This window comes from Zeugodacus cucurbitae, chromosome 6 (assembly GCF_028554725.1).
Source record: "Zeugodacus cucurbitae isolate PBARC_wt_2022May chromosome 6, idZeuCucr1.2, whole genome shotgun sequence".
NCBI lineage: Eukaryota > Metazoa > Arthropoda > Insecta > Diptera > Tephritidae > Zeugodacus > Zeugodacus cucurbitae.
The window spans coordinates 27,837,183-27,858,380 of NC_071671.1; the positions used below are offsets into that span (position 1 = coordinate 27,837,183).

The 21,198-nt window shown below is 31.6% G+C and overlaps 1 protein-coding gene across 5 annotated transcripts; it reads right to left on the reverse strand.

Annotated features, from left to right (window-relative positions):
- Positions 1 to 2,636: 2,636 nt before the first annotated feature.
- LOC105215943 (uncharacterized) lies at positions 2,637 to 14,085 on the reverse strand. Of its 5 annotated transcripts, none has more exons than XM_011190137.3 (4): positions 13,791 to 14,080; positions 7,641 to 8,016; positions 6,892 to 7,041; positions 2,637 to 4,590 (listed from the first exon to the last, which is right to left on the reverse strand). In XM_011190137.3, exons 1-4 carry the CDS (start codon positions 13,840 to 13,842, stop codon positions 3,726 to 3,728), a joined length of 1,443 nt encoding a protein of 480 aa, XP_011188439.1. In that variant the 5' UTR covers positions 13,843 to 14,080; the 3' UTR covers positions 2,637 to 3,725. The 5 variants fall into 5 exon arrangements, with proteins under 5 accessions (XP_011188439.1, XP_011188438.1, XP_011188441.1 ...); XM_011190136.3 differs by having other exon boundaries at positions 6,892 to 7,044; positions 13,791 to 14,078; XM_011190141.3 differs by lacking the exon at positions 2,637 to 4,590 and having other exon boundaries at positions 6,433 to 7,041; positions 13,791 to 14,085.
- Positions 14,086 to 21,198: the final 7,113 nt, after the last annotated feature.

Below are 21,198 nucleotides of genomic sequence, written 5' to 3' on the forward strand. Positions count from 1 at the left end.
AGATATTTTGAAGAAATTCAGAGGGAATATGTTTCTTCTAATAATATGTCTCGTGCCAGAAAAGAGTGAAATCGGGTCATAACTTCCCCTAGCTCCCATATACTTAATATTAGGGGTTTCAAACTTTCAATGGACTTTATATATATGCCGAATATGTGGGTCAAATTGGTTGTTATATTAATAAAATTAAATAAATAAATAAATTGCGAGAGTATAAATTGTTCAGTCACAACCTTAGCCCTTCCTTACTTATTTTGTTAAAAATGTATGTAAATTTACAATTTTCTGTATATTGCAATTTCGGTTTTACTAAAAATTACTTTCGGGATCCCGAAATTTTTTGGGATTTCATTATTTTTTAATTTTAAATTTGTAAAGAAAATATTTTTTTATTTACATAAAAATCAACAAAAATTCCAAATATATTGAAGTAAATTTACTAAAAATATGAATTCATTCGAAATTCATATCCACTAAAATCCCGAAAGTGCTCGTATTCGTGATATTCCAAAACGTTAACAATAGATTCAAATAAAACTTCAATCGGCTGTTACAATCGCCAATAACAGACAGGTTTGCTGAGAAATTGCTAATAACTCGAATTATAATTTTAATTGGCTGCAAGTCCCAAACAGGTAGCGATAAAGAATCGTTCATACAAGTGCATTCTTATTAGTATGATGGGCGTATGTATTGACAGCAATTGCTGATTGCAAATAAATACAGTATGTATATGTGATAGAAGAAAGTTGCCGATAGACTCTTTAATGCAGTCTTTTAATTACTCTAATGAGCGTATGCACATTAGGGTAGTACGTAAAAAATCCAAAGTATGAGTTTTCTTCAACCTGTACTTCGAAATCGTTACTAACACGTATGAAGATGTCAAATGGAAGTTTTGATACCGATTGGTAGCAACGCCAACTAGCTGCTCTCATCTGGAATCATTAATCCATAAAAAATTGTGACCTTTGACCACCATACGACAAGCCTTTAATACCTCCAGTCAGAGCCAAATCCATATGAAACTTTTATACTATAAGATTAGAGTTCCAGCCCCTACATACGCACTCATGTTTATGAATTCTACTTAGAATATTGTCTTCGCAAAGTTTAGTACCGCCCTAATACGTATGAAAATGGTTTATCGTTGAATCAATAATATTCTTTTAAATAACATTTATCGTAATTGCAGCGCAGAAATCCAGTTATTTAGGCTGTTATACATATTTATTTATGCTAATTTTGGTCGAATCACTGACCAATATGTTTGGTATTAGTTTTAATTGCCAATTTCTGACAAATCTAACGGTTCAATATTCAAAAACAAACAAAAATAAGAATAATTTTATCGTTTTGTGCAACAAAAAACATTAACAATAAATAAAAAATTATAATTCAGAAGACATATGCGTCCAGAGACAAGTTACCTTATATAACATTAGAGTTGTTTGTTTGCCAATTTCACCGGTTAACATGAAGATGGTACGGAAGTTGACCCTTATATTTATTATCTGTTGTTTTCTAAAAAGAATTAATGGAAATCTGGTAACTTCCCAGAGAAGTAAAGAAATTGTCAAGCTTATGTGTTCTAAGGACATACTAGGTAGGAGTCTTTACTAGGATTACATAATAGCTCATGGATCTCTTGTATAGTCTCAAGTCAAGTTCTTCATTTGAATATTAAAGAACTCCTGCATTGAAGTGACCGAGATTTGTATGCGTTCAGAGTTAATTGGTTAGGGCGTATTTCTTTAAAGGGCGGACCTCGGTTAATGTTGGCTACTTCATTTCTTTGGTCTGGGCATTTATGGGCCGTAGTTTCTATATGGAGATTATAGAAAATACTAGAAATGATGTACTGTGCTCCATTCCATAATTTTATATTGTCTGAAGTCCACTACAAACGCTCTTTCGTTATGTTCCCCTAGGAGTTTCGTATGATAAACACCTCGTAGATTTTTTCCGATAAAAACATATTTCCTAGATTTTAAGAACCGTTTTTAAAGGGATTATACTATTTTTTGCGCCAATCGCTCGCTTTTAAACTGACCTTTTAGATGGACCTAGATAAGAGTATCTCAATATAATATTATTGATTTTAATTCGGTTTGAGTAGCCTCGGTACTTAATTATTTGTATTTTGATCACATTTTCATTAGTACTGTATAGTCTGATCGGTACTGCTTTGAAAAACAATTTCCGGATTAGTGTAGAGGAATTTTGGTATGCATGACATTACTGAGTTCATCAAGTCGTTAGGTCTTTAAAACTGTTCTAATTAACGTGTTTTTATCTGCCTCTCTATCTCCCAGTGCTTGTTTCTATATCTCACTCTTTTTTTCCCATATATATCGGTCTCTTTCGTTGTTTCGGTTTTTTCTTTCTCTCTTTATTTTTGATTCACAATCTCTCTCTTTCTCTCCCCTCTTTGTAGCCATCTCACTCTCTCGTTCTCTTTGTTTCCCTGTCTCTTTCTCTCTTTGTTTCTCTCTCTCGATTTTTAACTTCTCGATTCCCGATTTTCTGTCTCCCTCATTCACATTAGTACATTCCCATCGATTGGCATTTCCTTAATTCAGTGTTAATGGCGTAAACACTTTACCTAGAATTATTCCATTAAAAAATCATTATCATTTATAGTTTTATGTATGTTTTTATTGAATACACATACGCGCACAATGTTTTATTATTTGCCCCGTAAATGCTCGTTAAAGTACATACATTAATTTTTACGCTTACAAATCTAGTTTTATTGCCGATAGCAATCGTTTGTTTGTGGTACATTACTTCTATTGCAAACTTTATTTTTTATTTCTTTTAATGTAAAAATATTTTTCTTTTTTTTTGCAAATACTTTCATGAAATTTCAGTGCTAAGCAATTTTCTTCGCAAGCGCTTACTAAAGTTAAATTATAATTTATTAATTTTTATTTTCTTTTTGTGAATTAATTTTATAGTTTTTTTTTGTTAATACTAACGCCATGTGAAAGTACTCGCACGTTTCGGCTACTAAAAACGAGCACACACGAAGCATGTGTAACGGTACTCTTCTATTCGTTGTTTATCTCTTATTTCGAGTGGCTAGTGTCGCTGCTCCGTGAGAGTACTCGCTACTCTTAAAGTTTATTCGTTAAGTGTACTCGTTGAACACCGAAGCATACAATATTTCTTTTAATACTTTTCGGGCTTCAAAAATATTTAAATTCTCATTACAAAAAAAAAAAAATACTTTGCCGAAGCATAGTTCGTATAGTTAAGGCTCTTCTAAAATTACTAAATATAGGAATTGCATTTTAAGATCATAATAGTTACTAAGTTAGAGTTTACAACAGTGGTGGGTATATAATCTATATTGCTCTTTCAAGTTACTCTCTTTAAAGTTTTCTTTTAAATTTAAATTTTATCGCATAAAAGTAAATTCGTGATCGTAAGGATCTATGCGTTATATAGTTGATATGTGGTTTCCAAGTAAAATATTGTCACCGTTGCTGCTCTTCACTTTCTTTTTTCCGCTCTCAACTCTCTTGACTGCTTTACAACGCTCTCTTTTGTCCTACTGTTATCTTTCTTTCTCTTATCATAATATCTCTTCTTCTCGTTAGTTTGCACACTCTCTCTCTCTCTTTTTTCTCATCATCACTATCTTAGCTTCAAGGCCTGTCTCTCTTTTGCTTACACTCTTCGCCCGCTCCTCTCTATTTTCTCCTTTCTCATTTAGTACCTTAATACTTATGCGCCTCCTCATTATTTACCACCTCCGAGGTCTCGCCTAGCACACGCATAGCATTCGAGTAATCCGAATCGATTTGTGGTATGATTTGTTTATTATTCGGACGCAGTGTACGTATGAGATCGGTGAGTGAGAGGAACGATTGCCGATCAACATCATTTTTGTTATTCTCATGATGTAATACACCAGCCGCTGGAAGGTTGTGACGTTGATTTTCATTGCTGGCAGCGGCCATCTTCTCAATCTCCTGCGAAATCTGCTTGAGACGCACCTCAACAGTGGGGACTTCGGCGGGTGCGGCAATAGCTGGCATCGGCAATGTCTTCAATTGATCTTCACCAACTGTATTGTGCTTGGTGTCCTCTGTATCGGCGCTATCCTCATGCGAAGCCGAGTTGTTATGCTCTTCGTTGGCTGTGTCATCATCCTCCTCTTCGCCACCCTCCTGTTGTTGTGCATCGTTTTGTTGGTGTGCATCTTGTTCTTCAACTTGTTGTTCGACAGATTCTTTGCTGTTAATATGCAAATCATTGCGATCACCTTCATAAACGGGCAATGTACGCTTCTTTTCATCCTCCGGCTCTTCATCCTCAGCATCGAAGCTGTCATGTTCCGGCTCACGTTCATGCTCGTGTTCGTGTTCATCATTCTTGGCTTCCTCTTCGCCGCTCTCGAGTTCGTGATCAAGCTTCAAAGAAACGAAAGACAATTGCGGCTCATCGTCGTGCTCATCATCCTGATGCGAGCGCTTCGAGAAAGGTGTGTACGTGGACATGGTGAGCGGCAACGGTGTGGTGGAGAGACTCAGTTTGGTTTGGTCGACAGTGGGACGTGAAGTGGTAGAGGTGACTGGACGGCTGTTTGTTCGAAAGAGAACGCAATAAAAATTTGCAATTAGAAATGTAACTCGTCAACAATAAAAAATCTTAATTGTAGTGTAGTGATAGGTCACCGTTATGTGTTCGCATGCATATATAGTCATTAATACACCGCAACGGTTGTTATGATTGCACTGTGGCATGCATACATACATACAAACACATACTCAGCCGCATAAAAAAGCTTTAGAATTAGAGTTGTACAAAAGTATAGATTTCTTCAAGCCACTACTAAGTCAATACATTGCATACAAACAACTGTATATCGAGTGTTTACTGTTACAAATAGCAATACAAAAGAAGACATGTCTTTTTGTGTCTATATAATCTTTAATGCACGTTGTACGGTTATTGATAGACGATCAGCCGTGTTAATAAACACCAAAACATGGCAAATTAAAATTTTTTATTATTTTTTTAATTTGGTTTTTTTCTTTTCTTTCAAAACAGACATTTCTGCTTTAGATTTTTGTCTCTGTGTTTTACAAGCAGCTAAGCCCCAAACCACGAAATTCTTAATTTACTATAAAAAATATGTGTTATAAGCATACATACATATACAAAGCAGTTACAAACGCAATTTTGAGTTTAGTTAGTACTGGCGGTCATTAAAAATATATGTGTATGTACGCACTTATATATTTGTTTGTATGTTTAGTAATTGTGTGTAGGCGTGTTCTTTTTAGCGTTAAAGGCGGCATAAATTTCATTTTTATTGCTATTATAGGCTTGTTAGTAGCGAACTGAAATGTTATTTGCATTTAAGAAATGACAATCTAATCGCTTTTTTATCGTACGAGCTTTCTTTAAACTACTATGGAAATGTGTGAAGGCATACAAGGCGCAAACAGTGAATCGGAAAATTGTGCATTGTGTGATACAATTTTGTATAACAAAATATGTTTTCCTAAAATTTTTTAAGAAAAATTAAAAAATTTGAATTCTAAAAATTATTTTTTTAGCAAAATTAAAAAAATAAAAAATAAATTGAATACTAAAAAATATTTTTTCTAGGAAAATTAAAAAAAAATATATAAAAATTTAATTTTAAAAAATAATTTTTTAGAACAATTAAAAAAAAATATACAAATTGAATTCTAAAAAATAATAATAATAAAAAATTGAATTCTAAAAAATAATTTTTTAGAACGATTAAAAAAATATTTTTTTTTATAATTATTATTGTTCAAAATTGATATTTTTATGAGACTTTTCAAAAAGTTTTTTGAATTAAATTTTTTTAATCTTTAATTACTTTTAGCTGGATAAATAATTATTTTAGAACTTTTTTGGACAGAAAAAAAAACATTTTATTTCTTTATATTTTATTTAATTTTTTCTGATTTGCAATTCCTAATCAAATCTTATTTAATTTTTTTTTAGGTTTAATTAAAATTTTCATACTGTATTTTTTATTAAGAACTTTACATTTTCAAAATATTTCTCTGTTTATAACTTTTTGTTTTCAATTAAGTTTTTATTCTAAGAGGTAAAACAAAAAAAAACGAAATATAAATACAAAAATTAAAGTAAAAAAATATTTTTTATGTAAATAAATTTTTATTTCATATAATTTTTTATTGAAAAAATCGTAGTTTTCAGTCAGTTATTTTCTAAACTTTCGCAAATACAGATTTACTAAAATTTTAATTATATTAAACCAGTACAATTTTCTGAGTCACTGTTTTGAGTGTTAATACTTAAACATTAGTGTTATTTTGAATGTGTTTTAAGTCTAAATTTTTTATTGTATTTTTTATGATTTGGGGTTTAGCTCACCTATATTTTTATATGTAGTGTTTATTTTTTGCTTATTGACGCTTCATTGTTGCGCTTGTGTTGGTGAATATTGGTAGCTTGGTATATACTCAGTTTTACAAAAATGAGCGTATTATTTTAAAAATAGATTACTTTAATAAACAATTTCACAAATTCACGCAGTATCTTATCAAATTTTTTTTTCGCTTAGCTTTTAAATAGTTGTTGTTTTTATGCAAGAGATTTGTTGTTGTTTATATTTAGAGCAAGTTTTAAAGGCTTCAAATATTGATTATTTCTCCATAACTCTTTTTTGATTACAAAAACTTTACGTTCTCTCTATCTCTCGCACATTGTTTATTTCTTGCTCTCTTCATTTGACTTTATTATTATTGCAATTACCTTTATATTTCTTTAATTTTTGTTGTTAATTTTTATCAGTGTTTTCTTTTATTATTAATTTATTTGTTTTGTTCTTGGTTGATCTGTGATTAGGTAAGTGTAGTAGATTGATGTCCTTACCCCTGCGCCGATGACACTGGAATACTGCCGTAATTGTAGTAATAGCATCGGGTCTGTTCGCAGATGAAATCTTTCACAGCCGAACAATCTTCGGGCATCCATTTCAATGTGGGTTGTTTCAAGATAACGCAACCCTTCTCAGCGCCGCTACTGCTGTAAAGGGTTAAATGAAAGAGAATACGAAAGTGTAAAGTGAGAAAAGTTGATATATACATATATAAGGTTTCTTGATAAAAATTATATTAATTTTGGTTTTCTTCGAATATCTCTTGTTGGAACACAGAAAAGAATCGATCAATGTTTAAAAAATTGGTTTCTCTCACAGTGATCCTGAGTTATTTAGTTGATCTTCAGTCAAAATCAATACGAAGTGTGCTCCCTAATCTAATCTCAATGTATGAATAATATTAAAAATACTATCGAAGTATGAATGTGGTTTCGGAAGTTTCTCTGGTAATAAATGAGTTTCCACAGTAGATCTAATCTTAAAAAAAAATACACCAGAACGATAACCGAATTTCGTAAATTTATACTAAAGATAACCGCTTTTTCATGAGATCCAACTGAACTTCTTCAATATCTTGGAAACATTATGAACTATTCTATTTAGACTACGCAAAAAACACTTATTAAAGCATATAAACTCTAATAACAATTGTAATTTCTGTCTCACACAAGAGTAGGGATACCACACAAACGACGAACTTAACGTTCAAACGACATAAACCAAACACAAACGCATGACTTACCTGTCGCGCGCCGTCCGTTGTGGCGACGTATTGCTGTTATGATCAACGGGATCGAGCAGACCAGCCTGTATGGCATCGGCTGAATTCTCGAAGAAGTCAAATGTCGCATTGAACGGCAGTCCAGTGCTCATCCATAAGAACATGCCGGTGCCCAAACGATTGCCGGATGTCCAGAAATCATAATTACCGTAACCGGCATTCTTAAGATATGTTGTCATAGATTCGGCTTTCTCTTTCGTTTCGAACGACGCCAATTGCAGACCCAACGAACGACAATACTGATAGGCAAGGAAGTAATTGAGCTCGGGTGAATAGGGATTCATGCGGCTAATGAAGTATTGTACGCCATCCAGGTGAATGGTGGTGATGCGTTGACCTGTATGTGTGGGAAAATAGAAAGAATATAAAATGTGTGAATGGAGAATATTAAATTTATTTATATTTTTTCGTTTTTTATGTGTGTACGTGTGTGTGCGACAGGAATGCCTAATTTATAATTTTTAAATTTATTTTATTGCCTTTCTCTTTTTTGTATGCTTGTGTTGTAAATATGTGTGTGTGTGTGTGTATATGTATTTTAGGCTATAAAAAAGCGAAAACGAAATGTGACTGCGTGATTCTTCTTTTTATCTATTTTTCATTCAAATCAGATTCTTAAATTTTTTGATTGAATTTTTATAATATTTAATATTGCTCATTTACTTCAATAGTGTCATAACTCAAAAAACACGATTTTTGAGTTGAGTATGCAGAAATGTGCGCAATTTCATCGTCCATAGTGTATAACAATTTTATTCCGATGCGTAGGAAAATAAACCCTGATATAAGAATGTGCCGTTCTTAAACTTGTTATGTTGCATTAGTTTTTAACCACAATAACAACACTTCTCAGTTGTGCCAGAATTAGTTATATTTTTTTTTACGAAATAACGACATATTTTGTGTTCCAACACATATTGTGAAAAGATGAATTTGATTTTATTTTCAGAAAGAACGACACATTTTGTATTACAACGATATTGGTGAAAAATTACGACATAGTGAATTAGTTCATAGTGGGTCACATTTATGCCCAAGAAAAAGCATTAGTACACTCTATTTAGTCCATTTATGCTTAACATTGTATTTAATATATTACAGGCCACTAGATTTGTCAATAAACTAATGGCATTTTTCTATATTTGCTAAATAAGAGACAATTGAAAACTTTAAATCGCTCTCCTGAAAAAGCGACTTTTTTGAGTTGTGACACTAATCAAGTAAATGAGTGATATGTATTTATTTTTTTTAAATTTTGTCTAATGCCAATTTTTTATATTTATTGTTAATTATTTGTTTTTACAAATTTTTATTTTAGTTTTTTTTCAATTTGTAATATTATTATTATATATATTATTTTTTTGATTTTGTTATAATTTTTAATTTATTTTTTCTGCTTATAATTATATTTTTTATATCTTTTACTAATTTTAAAATCTTTAAAACGAAATATTATTTGAATTTTTTATATTTTTTTGTTAATAAAAAGTTTAAAATTTTAAATTTATTAATTTTTAATTTTGTTAATGTTATTTATACTTTATATATTTTAAATAAAAAATGATTTGTTCCTTTTTATTAGTAATTTTTTTATTTTATATATTGTTTTTTTTTTTTTTAATTTATATTGTTTTTTGAATATTGTTAATTTTTTTTAATTTTTTTTTTAAATAAAAAAATATTAAAAATTTTTATTTATTTTTATTTATAATATTATTTGTTTTATTTTATATTTTTAATTTTATATATTTTTTAATTTATATTATTATTTGAATTTTTTTATATGTTTTATTTTTTTTTTTTTAAATGACAAAATATCTAAAATATAACATTTATTATTTTTTTATTTTAATTTAAATTTATCATTTCAATTATTAATTTTAATCTAAAATTGTATTTAAATTTTTTCATATACATATTTTTATTTTAGTTGTTTTTGAAAAAAAAAAAATATTTTAATTTTATTTCATATTTCATATTTTTTTTATTTTTTATTTGAATTATTTTATTATATTATTTTTTTTAATTTAATTTTATTATTTTTTTCTACTAATTTTTTTATTTTTAATTTATAATCTTAATTAATATTTTTTTTTGTAATTTTAATTGTTTAAAATAATTTCACTCTAATAACTTATAAAAAATACAAAAATTTGTTTTTAATATTTTCTATGCATTCTGTCTACTAACAAATCGTCCCCTCAATATAGCGTATGTGCTCATACGCCATTATTTTTTTATTGCATATTTAGAATATCCATCATTGATTCTATATCAGGTCAAAATTTCGTCAAATTCTACTCCCACAAAATGGCTCAAAATGTCATTGGAAAAAAAGGTGTATAATTTCATGTTCAAAAATTTCCTTCAACATCTGATTTGACAAAAGCTTTAAACTCGATTTTCTCAAAACCAAAAAAAAAAATTATACGCTATTGTTATATTGAGGGGACGAAGTACACCTTCATCCATTCATCACAAACTCGTACATTCGAAGCCAACGTGTTTATAAATTATTCTGGACATGAGCTTCCCACTTCCGATGGATGTTTTTGAGCACCTCGAAGTGTGGGGAGCATAGTTTTAATCAGTGTTCGTACAAAAAGCAAAAAAAAAACACAAACAAAAGACATACAAACACCCAAGCGGCATATCTCTGCGCAAGTGCATATTGTGGCGTTGACAGCCTGCAGCTGGGTGGCATGTACATCACAAATATGCCTGCATTAATGTGACAAGCGCGCTTTCATATACAAACAAATGAATATTTATTTAATATACATATATGTATGTATGTCCTGTCATGGCTCAGACGTCTTTGCAGGGCTTGATTGATATTTTTCCAACTTAAACATTGGCTCTTTATGTGTTTGTATGTTTGTATACAATATACATATATATTTCTTTTCATCCTGTATTTATTTTTGACGTATGTCGCAGCTAGAAGAAACGTGACAGCCGACAGTGGTCTTTAAAAATCCACGTATAATGAGTGGCATGACTGACTGATTGGCTGCACTTAAATTTATTTATTTATATATGCAAACATACAAACAAACAAACATACTTGCATACATTAACACTTATATATGTCTATATGTGTGTAAGTGTGTGTGTGCATTTTTAATTTCGTTTGTTTGCTTGCCGTTATGCGCTGAAGAATGTCTTCCTTCTTGCATTCATACACACATTTGATTGGTTATATGGCAGTGCCAACGGTATGTGCGCACTCCTTTTGGTTGCGTTGAAAGCATTGAAAAAGGTTAAAACGCAACAAGCAAATAAACCAAAAATGAAATTGAAAGACATGTTTTTGTATTTTTTGTTGTATGGTATGCAAACATGACTCATTCAATATTAGCTGCGCTTATTAGGTTTCAAGTGTCAAAGTAAATATAGAAAGGAATAGTAGTGAGCCGTCGGGTATTCTAGGAATGTTTGCAAACGATTTTTTTATAAAAAAAAAATAATATTTTTTTGTAATATTTAAGTAAATAATTTACACATACAGTCAGTTCAAATTTTAAATAATGTGAAAAAGAATTTTTAAAACTTTCTGATCGAAATAATAAGCACAGAACATTTTTCAATTACTTTAGTTTTTTTATACAGCTGTGCGGAAAATAATGAGTACAATAGAATTTAAAATAATAAAAATAAAATTCTGAACCAAATACAGTACTAAGATACAGAAAAATTTTAAATAAAAAAAATATTATTTTTCAAATTCGATATACGGTTCTGAACAAAGTAATAAGTACAGTGAAATTTAAAATTTATTAAAAAATATAAACCCGCAATCCCTACACTAATGCCATTTTGTCATTTTGTAATCCATTGGTTAGCCGAAATTCCTTTAGTATTTAGAAAGAATGATAAAGGCTTTACATTTGCCGCAATTGGAACGAGTTCGTTGCTTAAGTCTTTTGTTTAAAAGTCGGTATTTGTTTATACGTTTAATGAAATTAGATTTCTAATTATCAAAAATGAGGAATAACATTATTTATTGCATAGAATGATGCAACATATTCCTGAGTAACTGTATAAAATATTACAAGCTTATATGTAAGCCCAAATATGTGTATGGCCTGTTATGACAATTAAGTTCATTAAAAAATTAATAATGATTAAAAAGGTCAACGTACCGTAAATTCATAACTCATATAATGATTATTATTTAACGGTAAACATTTTAATATATATTTACTGTTAAACTTATTAGAACTTTTTAGGGGACCACCTGCTTATTCAACAAACGTCCAAATAAAGCACACACACACTACTAATATAGTCATCAACGCTATCTGCCTATGCTAATTGTTAACGGTTTCGACAATTTGTTTGGAAAAGCGAATTCAATTATTTGGAGTAAAATGGCACCGATTTAAATGAATTTGGATAAAATGTGATGATTAAAAATCAACAAAAAATAAATAAATAAATAAAAATGAAAAAGGGAAACAGATTTGCTGAAGTAGTGATGAAATGTGATTCGACGATATCTATAATTAATGTTATTCTTGTTTTATATATTGTTATTTTTTTATATTCAAATTAATATTATTGAAATTAAAATTGATATTTATTTTAATACATTTTGAATAACTATTAAAATATTTAAATTATAATTAAACTGAAAAATTTTGAAGTTGTTAATATTACTTTTCATTATTTTACGTATTTTAACATATTGTTTATTTAATTTTTAGTTTTTTATAATTTAAATTTTATATTAGAATAATATTGAACGTTTTTATTTTTTAATGTTAATTTCATTTAATTTAAACTTTTCAAAAAATGCATTTACATTTACTTCTCTCGACTTTTTCAGTTGCATTTGAATTTACAAGAAATTCTGTCAGCGAAATTTGGGTAAGTGCTTTGAATTTTATAAATGATTTAAGCAATATTATTATAGTCTCTTTTATTATTATTATTATTTTTTTTTTTAATTCCTAATGTGCTTAAAATTTTTGGAAACGATTTCTGTTATAATTTTTGTTTATTTTTATAAAAAAAAATTCTCTCCGTCATGTCCATATCCTTGAGCCAAATTTATTACTTATTTTTAAGTGGTTCATATTCTCATAGAATTGGAGAATATTTTTCATATATTTGGAGAATAATAAAATATTAACTACTCAAAAAGTAAGAATTAAAAAAAATGAATTTTCTAATTTTTTTGATTCATTCATTTAAATATCTTTAAAATTCTTGTTTTTTTAAGAATAAAATTTTTTATATATTTTTTTTCAAGAAATATTTTTTTTAAGAATTTATTTTTTATTTTGTATAAATTTTTTTTTATAAATTTGTTCAATAGAGAAATATTTTTTTTATATCAAAATTCATAAGATTCGTTATTTTACATTGCAACAAAAAGTGCCAACAATATTGTAAACAATTTCTCGAAGAGTAAAAAAACATTTCTGTAAGAAATACTCCTTCTTAAGTTTATAAAAACATTAGTTGAAAATTTTAGAAAAATATTTTAAATATTGAGAAAGTACCAGCAAAATAATTATTTTTATAAATGCTCACTAAATTTTTGTGTGTTAAAAAATATGTTGTACCAAAAAAATTACTACAATTTTTTTAATTTTTTCGTAATTTCTGCTTAAAACCAGCTGTTATAATACTGAAAAAATAGTATAAAAAATTTTATATATTTTCACAAAAAATTTGAATTCATGCTAATTCCTTTTTATATAAAAAAATATGCTCAAATTTTTTTAATGAAACGTTAAGCAACATTCTTTCAACTGCACAATTTTTCTGAGCCAGATACATACAGGATTCCACACAAATTCAAAATTATTCCACGCATATCTATGTGTAAGCCTTTAAATGCAACTTATGCAGCATGCAGGCGAGACACAGAAAAAACGGATAATTTACAAAGAAATATGCTGCTAAAAATTTCAAACAGTAGAAAAAGTAGAAACAATAAGAAACTTAAATAAAAAAAATTTAAAAAAATATTTCGAAATTTTTTCGAAGTTTTTTTGAAAATTTCCATTACTTCAAAATTTCTTTTCTAACATCAAAAATCTTGAATTCACTTAAATATTATATAAGTATTTTGTGTATATGTGATGTTTTTGTACAAACCTGAGACGCAGGCTAACACGCTCAGTAAACAGATTAGAATAATTTTCGCCATTTCTGCTACACGTCAAGACACAAACAAGTAGAGACTCTTTCCGCCAATTAATCGAACACTAATAACCAATTTTCAACTTGTTGCACTATTATATATAGAACTACAACACAATATCTCGATATATATATATGTGAGTTAATATATATGTAGATATGTATCTATTGTAAGAATATTGTGAAACTTAATTGTTCCGTGTACGAGAGAAAGACACGTTCTTTCTTGATCGCTGCTAAAGACCAACTGACACAAACACCGCACAGCCAAGAACTCTAAAGTTATGTGTTGGCTCGAAGACTCAACTGAAGAATTCTTAAATCCATGGCGGCTATGACTTTGACTTTAACACTGTGGCATTGTGACTCCAATTATACAAGCATACACACGCAGACAGAGACACTTGCCTTTAAGACTGCTTTGACTTTTGTATCTACGCGTCTGTGTGTGCGCGTATTGTTGCTTTGTCGCTTCGCTCGGCTATTATTTAAGTCTGGATGTGTATGTGTGTGGTTAATCCTTTGAGCCAGTGGCGGTAGTGGCAAGTCAACTCATACATACATATATACCAACAAACACATGTGTATATACAACAACACACTCAAAGACAAAGTCACTAAGTTGTTTTTGTTGTTGTTATAGTTGCTCTTTGAGGACAGGTAACGAACTATTGAGATGGCGACGACTGCAAATGTGATGCGATCATAGCAGCGCTGCTCAACACCCTACGGCTCCACAGCAGCATTCCCGAATAAACATACACACAATCATAGCAATGCATACAGTTACATACCTGCATATAAATCTTGTCGCTGTTTTCTTTAGATTTTTGGATTTTCATTTTTGTTGTTGTAATTCTTGTTGTTTCATATACTTTTTGTTGTAATTCTTGGTGTTGTTAGTATTCTTGTTGTTGTAATTCTCATTTTGTTGTGGTTGTTATAGTTGTTGTATTTTCTTCTTTTTGTTGTTGCTGGCTGCCGCGCTCGTTTTGTTGAACTGAGTGATGTGCGAAATGCTTTTTAATCAAGTTCACGGTTACTAAGGTTAAGAATGAAGTTCGTTGCTTGTGTCTTCGAAATTCTCTCGAGTTTCCCCCCATCCCATAGGCAATTGGACAAGCGCGCAAACGTTGGCCACGCAGACGGTTCGTTCTTTTGTTTGTTTGTGTGTCAGTTGGTTGATTTGCTTGGTCTCATTGTTGTTGCATGGACGGATATGTGGATAAATGGGATATGTGAACTGTGAACGGCACACAAACACACACACATATATGCATTTAGACCCCTATAGTGCTGAACATACACATTATCGCATAGAGCCGTGAAGAATGCCAGCAAGATCAATGCGCGTCGGCACATTCGTTGGCGAAGGTGGTGTCCACAATGGTCACCGTGCGATGGCAATGGTTGTGGCGGTGGCGTCTGAACGTAGCGCATAAATAAATATTGGTACAAACAAAAAAAGAAAGGAAGCGTTGAGAGGTGAACAAGATTCCGGGTGTACAAAATGTGTACAGTGTTGGCAAGAAAATTGTGTACAGTTGTGGAAATCTGTCACTTTCTTTGGATATTTGAGTTAGTTAAAATATTTTCATTTTTTTTTTTGTTTCGGTCTAATGAGGCTCCATTTGAATTCAATTATCCTTATATTCTTCGATTCCAATCTAATCTCGTCATATTCGATGTCAATTCAATTTGATTTCTATTAATCCAATGTTATCCGAGCAAGGCCTTACCTCACCCAATCTAATCCGACTCCCTTTTCTATTATATTTATTTATCCGATATATCAAGTCAAAGGCTTAAAAGCTGAGTTATCAGATTCTCATCTGATCTAACCTAATTCCCTTTCCTACTCTTAGATCTCCCTCCGCTGTAGTAGATCAGATTCATGTCTAATTCGACCTCTAATACTACCTTTCAGACCAATCTGAACCAATCAGATATCTCAGTTAGTCCAATGAGCTATTTACATATTAGATCCTGATCCTATAAATTTCGGTTCTATCTCCTATCCTTGTATCGCAGCCGATTGTATCGGATCAGAGTTTTCATGTTCATATTATAGTATTTAATACCACAACATAGTTATACAGGCAATTATCCGATATTCTATGTAATATTCTTCGACCTTGTCCTCTGTAATCAGATAAATCACTTCAATCTACCAGCACTACTTATACAGGTTTTGATGGAATATATGTACATAATTGCTACTATCAGATTCGATTCGAAATCTCTTGTCCATCTATCATAAACTATTCTGTGCCATCTGAACTGATCATATCCCCTATCTTGGTCGCATCCGATGCGCTTAGTATATTATTCTAACCCCTCCTTATCATCATAGAGTTCAGTCCTAACCTATAAATTCAATACATATCTTATCCGATCTCTCTTCTGATTCATCTTTTCTTATGAATATTATTTTTCTTATGAGACTAAAATGGGGATATGGCTTCTCGGTGAATAATAATAAAAAAATTATTTAGAAGGTTATTTTTCAACGGAGCGGTCATTCCTTGATACATTTGGAATCGAACCTTCACCGAGTTCTTAACTAAGTGCAGCTCGGTAGTATCCCGGCCATTGTTCGGTTTTGGAACTCTATAGAACCTCTCGTAGCAAAATTTTAGAAAAAAAATTTGATCTCGGCTTCTAATGAAGAAATTGAAAAAAAATAGATTTTTTTCCAAAACTGAATACAGAGAATAGAATAGAATAGAATAAATGACCCTCTCTTAGGGGCACACCTCTCTTGGATGGACATAAATCGCTTGACGGTAATTGTCCATCCAAGAGAGGTTTCAAAGAAAAAAATATAATTTTTCATTCCAGCTGGACCAAACAGTCTAGAAACTCTATGAGCTGTGCTTATTATAAATATAACTAATGAGTGAGGATTCTTTCAGCCTTATGTCGCCTCCGAATACGAGGAGGACTCTGAACTCTTTCTAAACTCAATTATAACCAAAGGTCGTTGAACCCGCCAAATTTAATCGATCTATCCTTGCAGACCCAAAAGTTTTTCTTCTGCATTATGCAGTATTAAATAGACTAATATCAATTTTTACGCCACTATAGCATATTACACTGCAGAATAGCGCCTAAACACAGCGTTGGCTAAGATGTTCCGTTCCAGTGGGATTCTTTTGATATTCTTTTACCAACTTGTTGCTTTTCCCACTTTTTTTTTGTAATTTTTGTTTTTGTATTTTTTTGTTTTGTATCACGTTTTGTGGTTTTGTGGTCGGAAATAGTTTTTTCCATAGTTAGTTGTAGACCAATACTCGTGCAACAAATATGCAACCATACAAACGGACATATATGTATAAAGTGATGTTTATGTGAATATATATGTAGTTCTGACTGTGTGTTTGGGTTAATGCGTTTGGCTAGGCCGCTCGCGTGCGTTCGTGTCCGGCTCTTTTGTCTTCCCTGTAACCATATACAATATTCATGGATAGGGGGTCCATATATTTGTGCCCGTATTTTGCACCACACACTCACACACACACACACATAAACGAGTGCAAGAGTGTCCACGCTCTAGCATTCATACCCGCACGAGAGCGTACATATGATTGGTAACGAGCTTAGTATTTATTTTGTTCATTTCAACAATTTGTCGTTGTCTACTGAATTGAACCCCGGGTTCCCATTGTTCATTTAAAACTCTTTATTTGATGGACTCTGCTTTATTTGCGCATTTTATTTCAGTTCTTATTGTTATTATTATTTACTATTATTATTGTTGTTGTTTTTTTTTTGTTCCTTGTTGATCTTTATGCCATGGCATGGCATGCACTTTATGCGAGATAATTTCAAATGAATGTGCCCGAACGCAGGGTTATACCACATATTAAAAATATAGGTGCGCACTCGTTCGTCGATGCAATCGTAATGTCCAACACTCCTAGATATTGGCATAATGGCAAAAATTGGTCGCCTTCACGATTACCTTGATGTGTGCGCATGCGCGCCCGCTGATATTGCTGCAATTGACGAAGACGATGGCCATTGCCGTTTGCTGTTTGCCGAGATGCCAATGCCGATGACGCTGGCGTTGGTCGCAGGCGAAGGCCAATACGCAAGAAATTCTTCTCCAGCTTCATGCCTCCCAATGTCCAATGTGATCGTTTTCATTCTATTTTTAAACACTTTTATAGTTGTTATCCATGGATTTTGAAAGATGGCTTTATTGCAAATGTCAATCTCGATCTCAGTCTCGTTCTCGGTCTCATTCTCCATCCCGCCACGCTATGTGTATGGCGTATGTGTAGTAATTATTTCAAATACTCGTAGCGCGCGTCGAATCATTGCGTATTTTTATGTAAGTTTAAGTATCGCGCGAAGAAGGGATTTTTTGTTGCTCATCCATGGCGTATTATAGTAATTTTTTTCGAAATGCACACAGTGAGTTCTGTGCGTAGGCTATTAAAATTTAGATGCAGACGAGATTATTACAAAAACGCAAGTATTGAAAGCGTAAAACTATAATTTATGTAATTTATATACAAATCGATAAAAATGCTGTCGTTGGTAGTGTGAAGAGATTACTTTAGATATTGTAAAAAATAAAATTGGAAAAAATACATAACCTTAAATAATCAGCATTGTTAGACCTTTTTCAAAAAATGTAAAAATGCGAAACTTAAAATTGAACCCATGCTTGTCGAAATCACTATAATATTGAACATACAGATTTCTATAAGAAAATTTTGAGGTTAGAAATACCTTCGCCGCTTGTTTTGCGACCGATTTCATAAAAGGAACCCCTATTGAATGCCACTGGGATCATCTAATAGATTTTGATTGAGTCTACAAAAGTCTTCTTTCAAAATTCGATTTGTAGGGAGGTCCCACGTTCTGAAATTTCAAGTCGTAAACATTTTTAGCCATTCATAAGACATAACCTTTAAAGTAAATATATAAAATATATATAAAACTCGTTTGAATGTTTCCGATGTGTTTCAGAACCTCCTTGCTCCATTTTCCAATAAAAAGTCTTTCTTTCGTTAAAAGGCTTCGTGGAAGTACTGTGAGATTCTGACCTTGCTCAACTATGAGATCAATGGCTCTTTCATTAATACTCCATTTACATAATGACGCATTCCCTGTTGACCAAGCTATGATTCTGATGGTGTTAATTCTTCATCTACTCGGTACTTTTCTATAACTGGGATAAAAAAACTGCTTGTTGAAACAACAATAATTTGATATATAATGCAGATATTAAAACAGATACCTGGAACTCAATTTACTTCCATGACCTGAGCCTTAGAGGGTTCTCTTATTTTTAACATATAATTTTTGTTGTTATATTCCACCAAAATTCTAAACGACGTCTATTTCTTTGAGCTCAACTAGGAGCAAGTCATTGCTGTATTGTTGTAACGTAAAAAACGATTCCCAAAACGTTTTGAGGAATACTGTCGAGTGTACCATCCTTGACGGGGTAAATATTCGGGTCCATTCCTATTACATAGCCCGCTTATCTTGATAAGAGTGAAGTTACCAGACAATGTGTGACTCATTATCTGATATTTCGAGCAAAATTGGAAGAAGTTCGGGTTATCTTATACATCTATAAATATCATTCTATAATATCTGCCAGATTTTCAGAAAAACTCAAGACTTCTGGAATATTGTTTGGCTTGTATCATTATTTTACTTCTTTGACAATATAACCGTAGGTCGGTCCGTTCCGAGAACACAAAACACATCGCATTTACTTTTATACTGTGGAAATTCACGCCTGTTGTACATCTCAAAAGCAGACAGGTCGCTATGCACTTGGTCCTTCCATTGTATGCAAGTTCGCCCTTGCTTCCGTTGTCCACCCATTGGTCTCGAATAGAAGGAGCTTTTCATCTTCCATACGTACGACAAGTTCCAACCAGCGCATTCGTTGAATTTTTATGCGCTTAACTATGTATATCCATGTCGCCGTAGAACTCACACAGTTCATTGTACAATCTACTTCGGTACTCCTCGTTCTCCAAAGATCCCGCGGAGAACTGTTCCTTCGAATTCTCAAAATATAAACTCCTATTCGATATAGATTTATATTTCTTTCACGACCTTTCATCAGGGGGTTTCTTCTATCATTATCACACTCTAACGGCTTAGCCGCTTTGGTACCTAAGTGAACAGTGTTAAATAAGTGCCAAAATCAGTTAACTGTTATTTTATCTACACGAAGCGTAGACAGTTTAGCATACTTTAAAGGTGTCTAATATAACCTCATTTCAAAACAAACTCATCAGTATTAAACTAATTTCATCTAATCTAACACTAATATCAACTAATTGCGGTATTTATTTCGGTTTTTCGTACAGCGCACTATTTGGCTCGACCTCTTTCAAGAGCAAATTGTTCTGTGTAATGAACTTTCAGCGAACTCTGAATGATGCACTCTAATAGCTTACAACAACACACATACATATACAAATATATATAGCAGATCTGCATATCCATTTCATTATTCAAGTGCCAGCAGAGACTTTAAATTTGTTTATTGCCTCTGAAAATTATCATCATTTAGTTCATCATTATCATTTGCATGTCGTCTGGAGCGGTGATTTCAACTGAAACACGAGTAGAGGAAATCAGTATACAGTCTTTATTTTCCTATTTACTGCCATTTCTTTCATTTTGTTTTTGTTGTCTTGTTGTTGTCCATGACTTCCACTTTAGTTTTCCGTTAATCCCTTTTTTGCGTCCATCTGTTGGCAATAGAAGTCTAACTAAATGTGGCGCGTTCTTGTCCTCATCACAAATGTGCAGCTAAAGCGAACACAGATCACACATACACTCGTGTTTCTATATATGTCTGTCTTTCCATCTAAAAAGCACATTTAAATGCCAAGTTTGTGTTGGAAAAAAATATCCTCACGGTTCTACTAAATGTATACGAGTAGTACCTACCTCGCATTCGTGGAATATTCACAGAGCCCTACGACGATGATGATGATGATTGGGTTTAGACCAAACTGGTTACGGACATTCTGCTTGAACTGATTTGTATTATTGTTGCTTGTTGTGGCTGTTTTTGATGTTGCAAAATACCGGGATATGGTTGCCAACAAATGAAAATATATGTAGAGTTCAGTAACTCACGAAGATTTTGCTAAAGACGATTTTGAAAGAAAGAAAGAAAGAGGAAGAGAGGGAAAAATCAAAACCAACCAAAAAGGTTAAGTTCGCCGAAAGAACAGCCCTTTGCCGGATAAAATGGGAATCATAAGAGCTGACTTGGATCTCAATAATATAATTGAGGTATTCGACCTAGAAGTTAGAACTGGTTGATGATTGCTGATACAGTCTCTATCAGGAAAATATTCAAGTATGGGTCTGA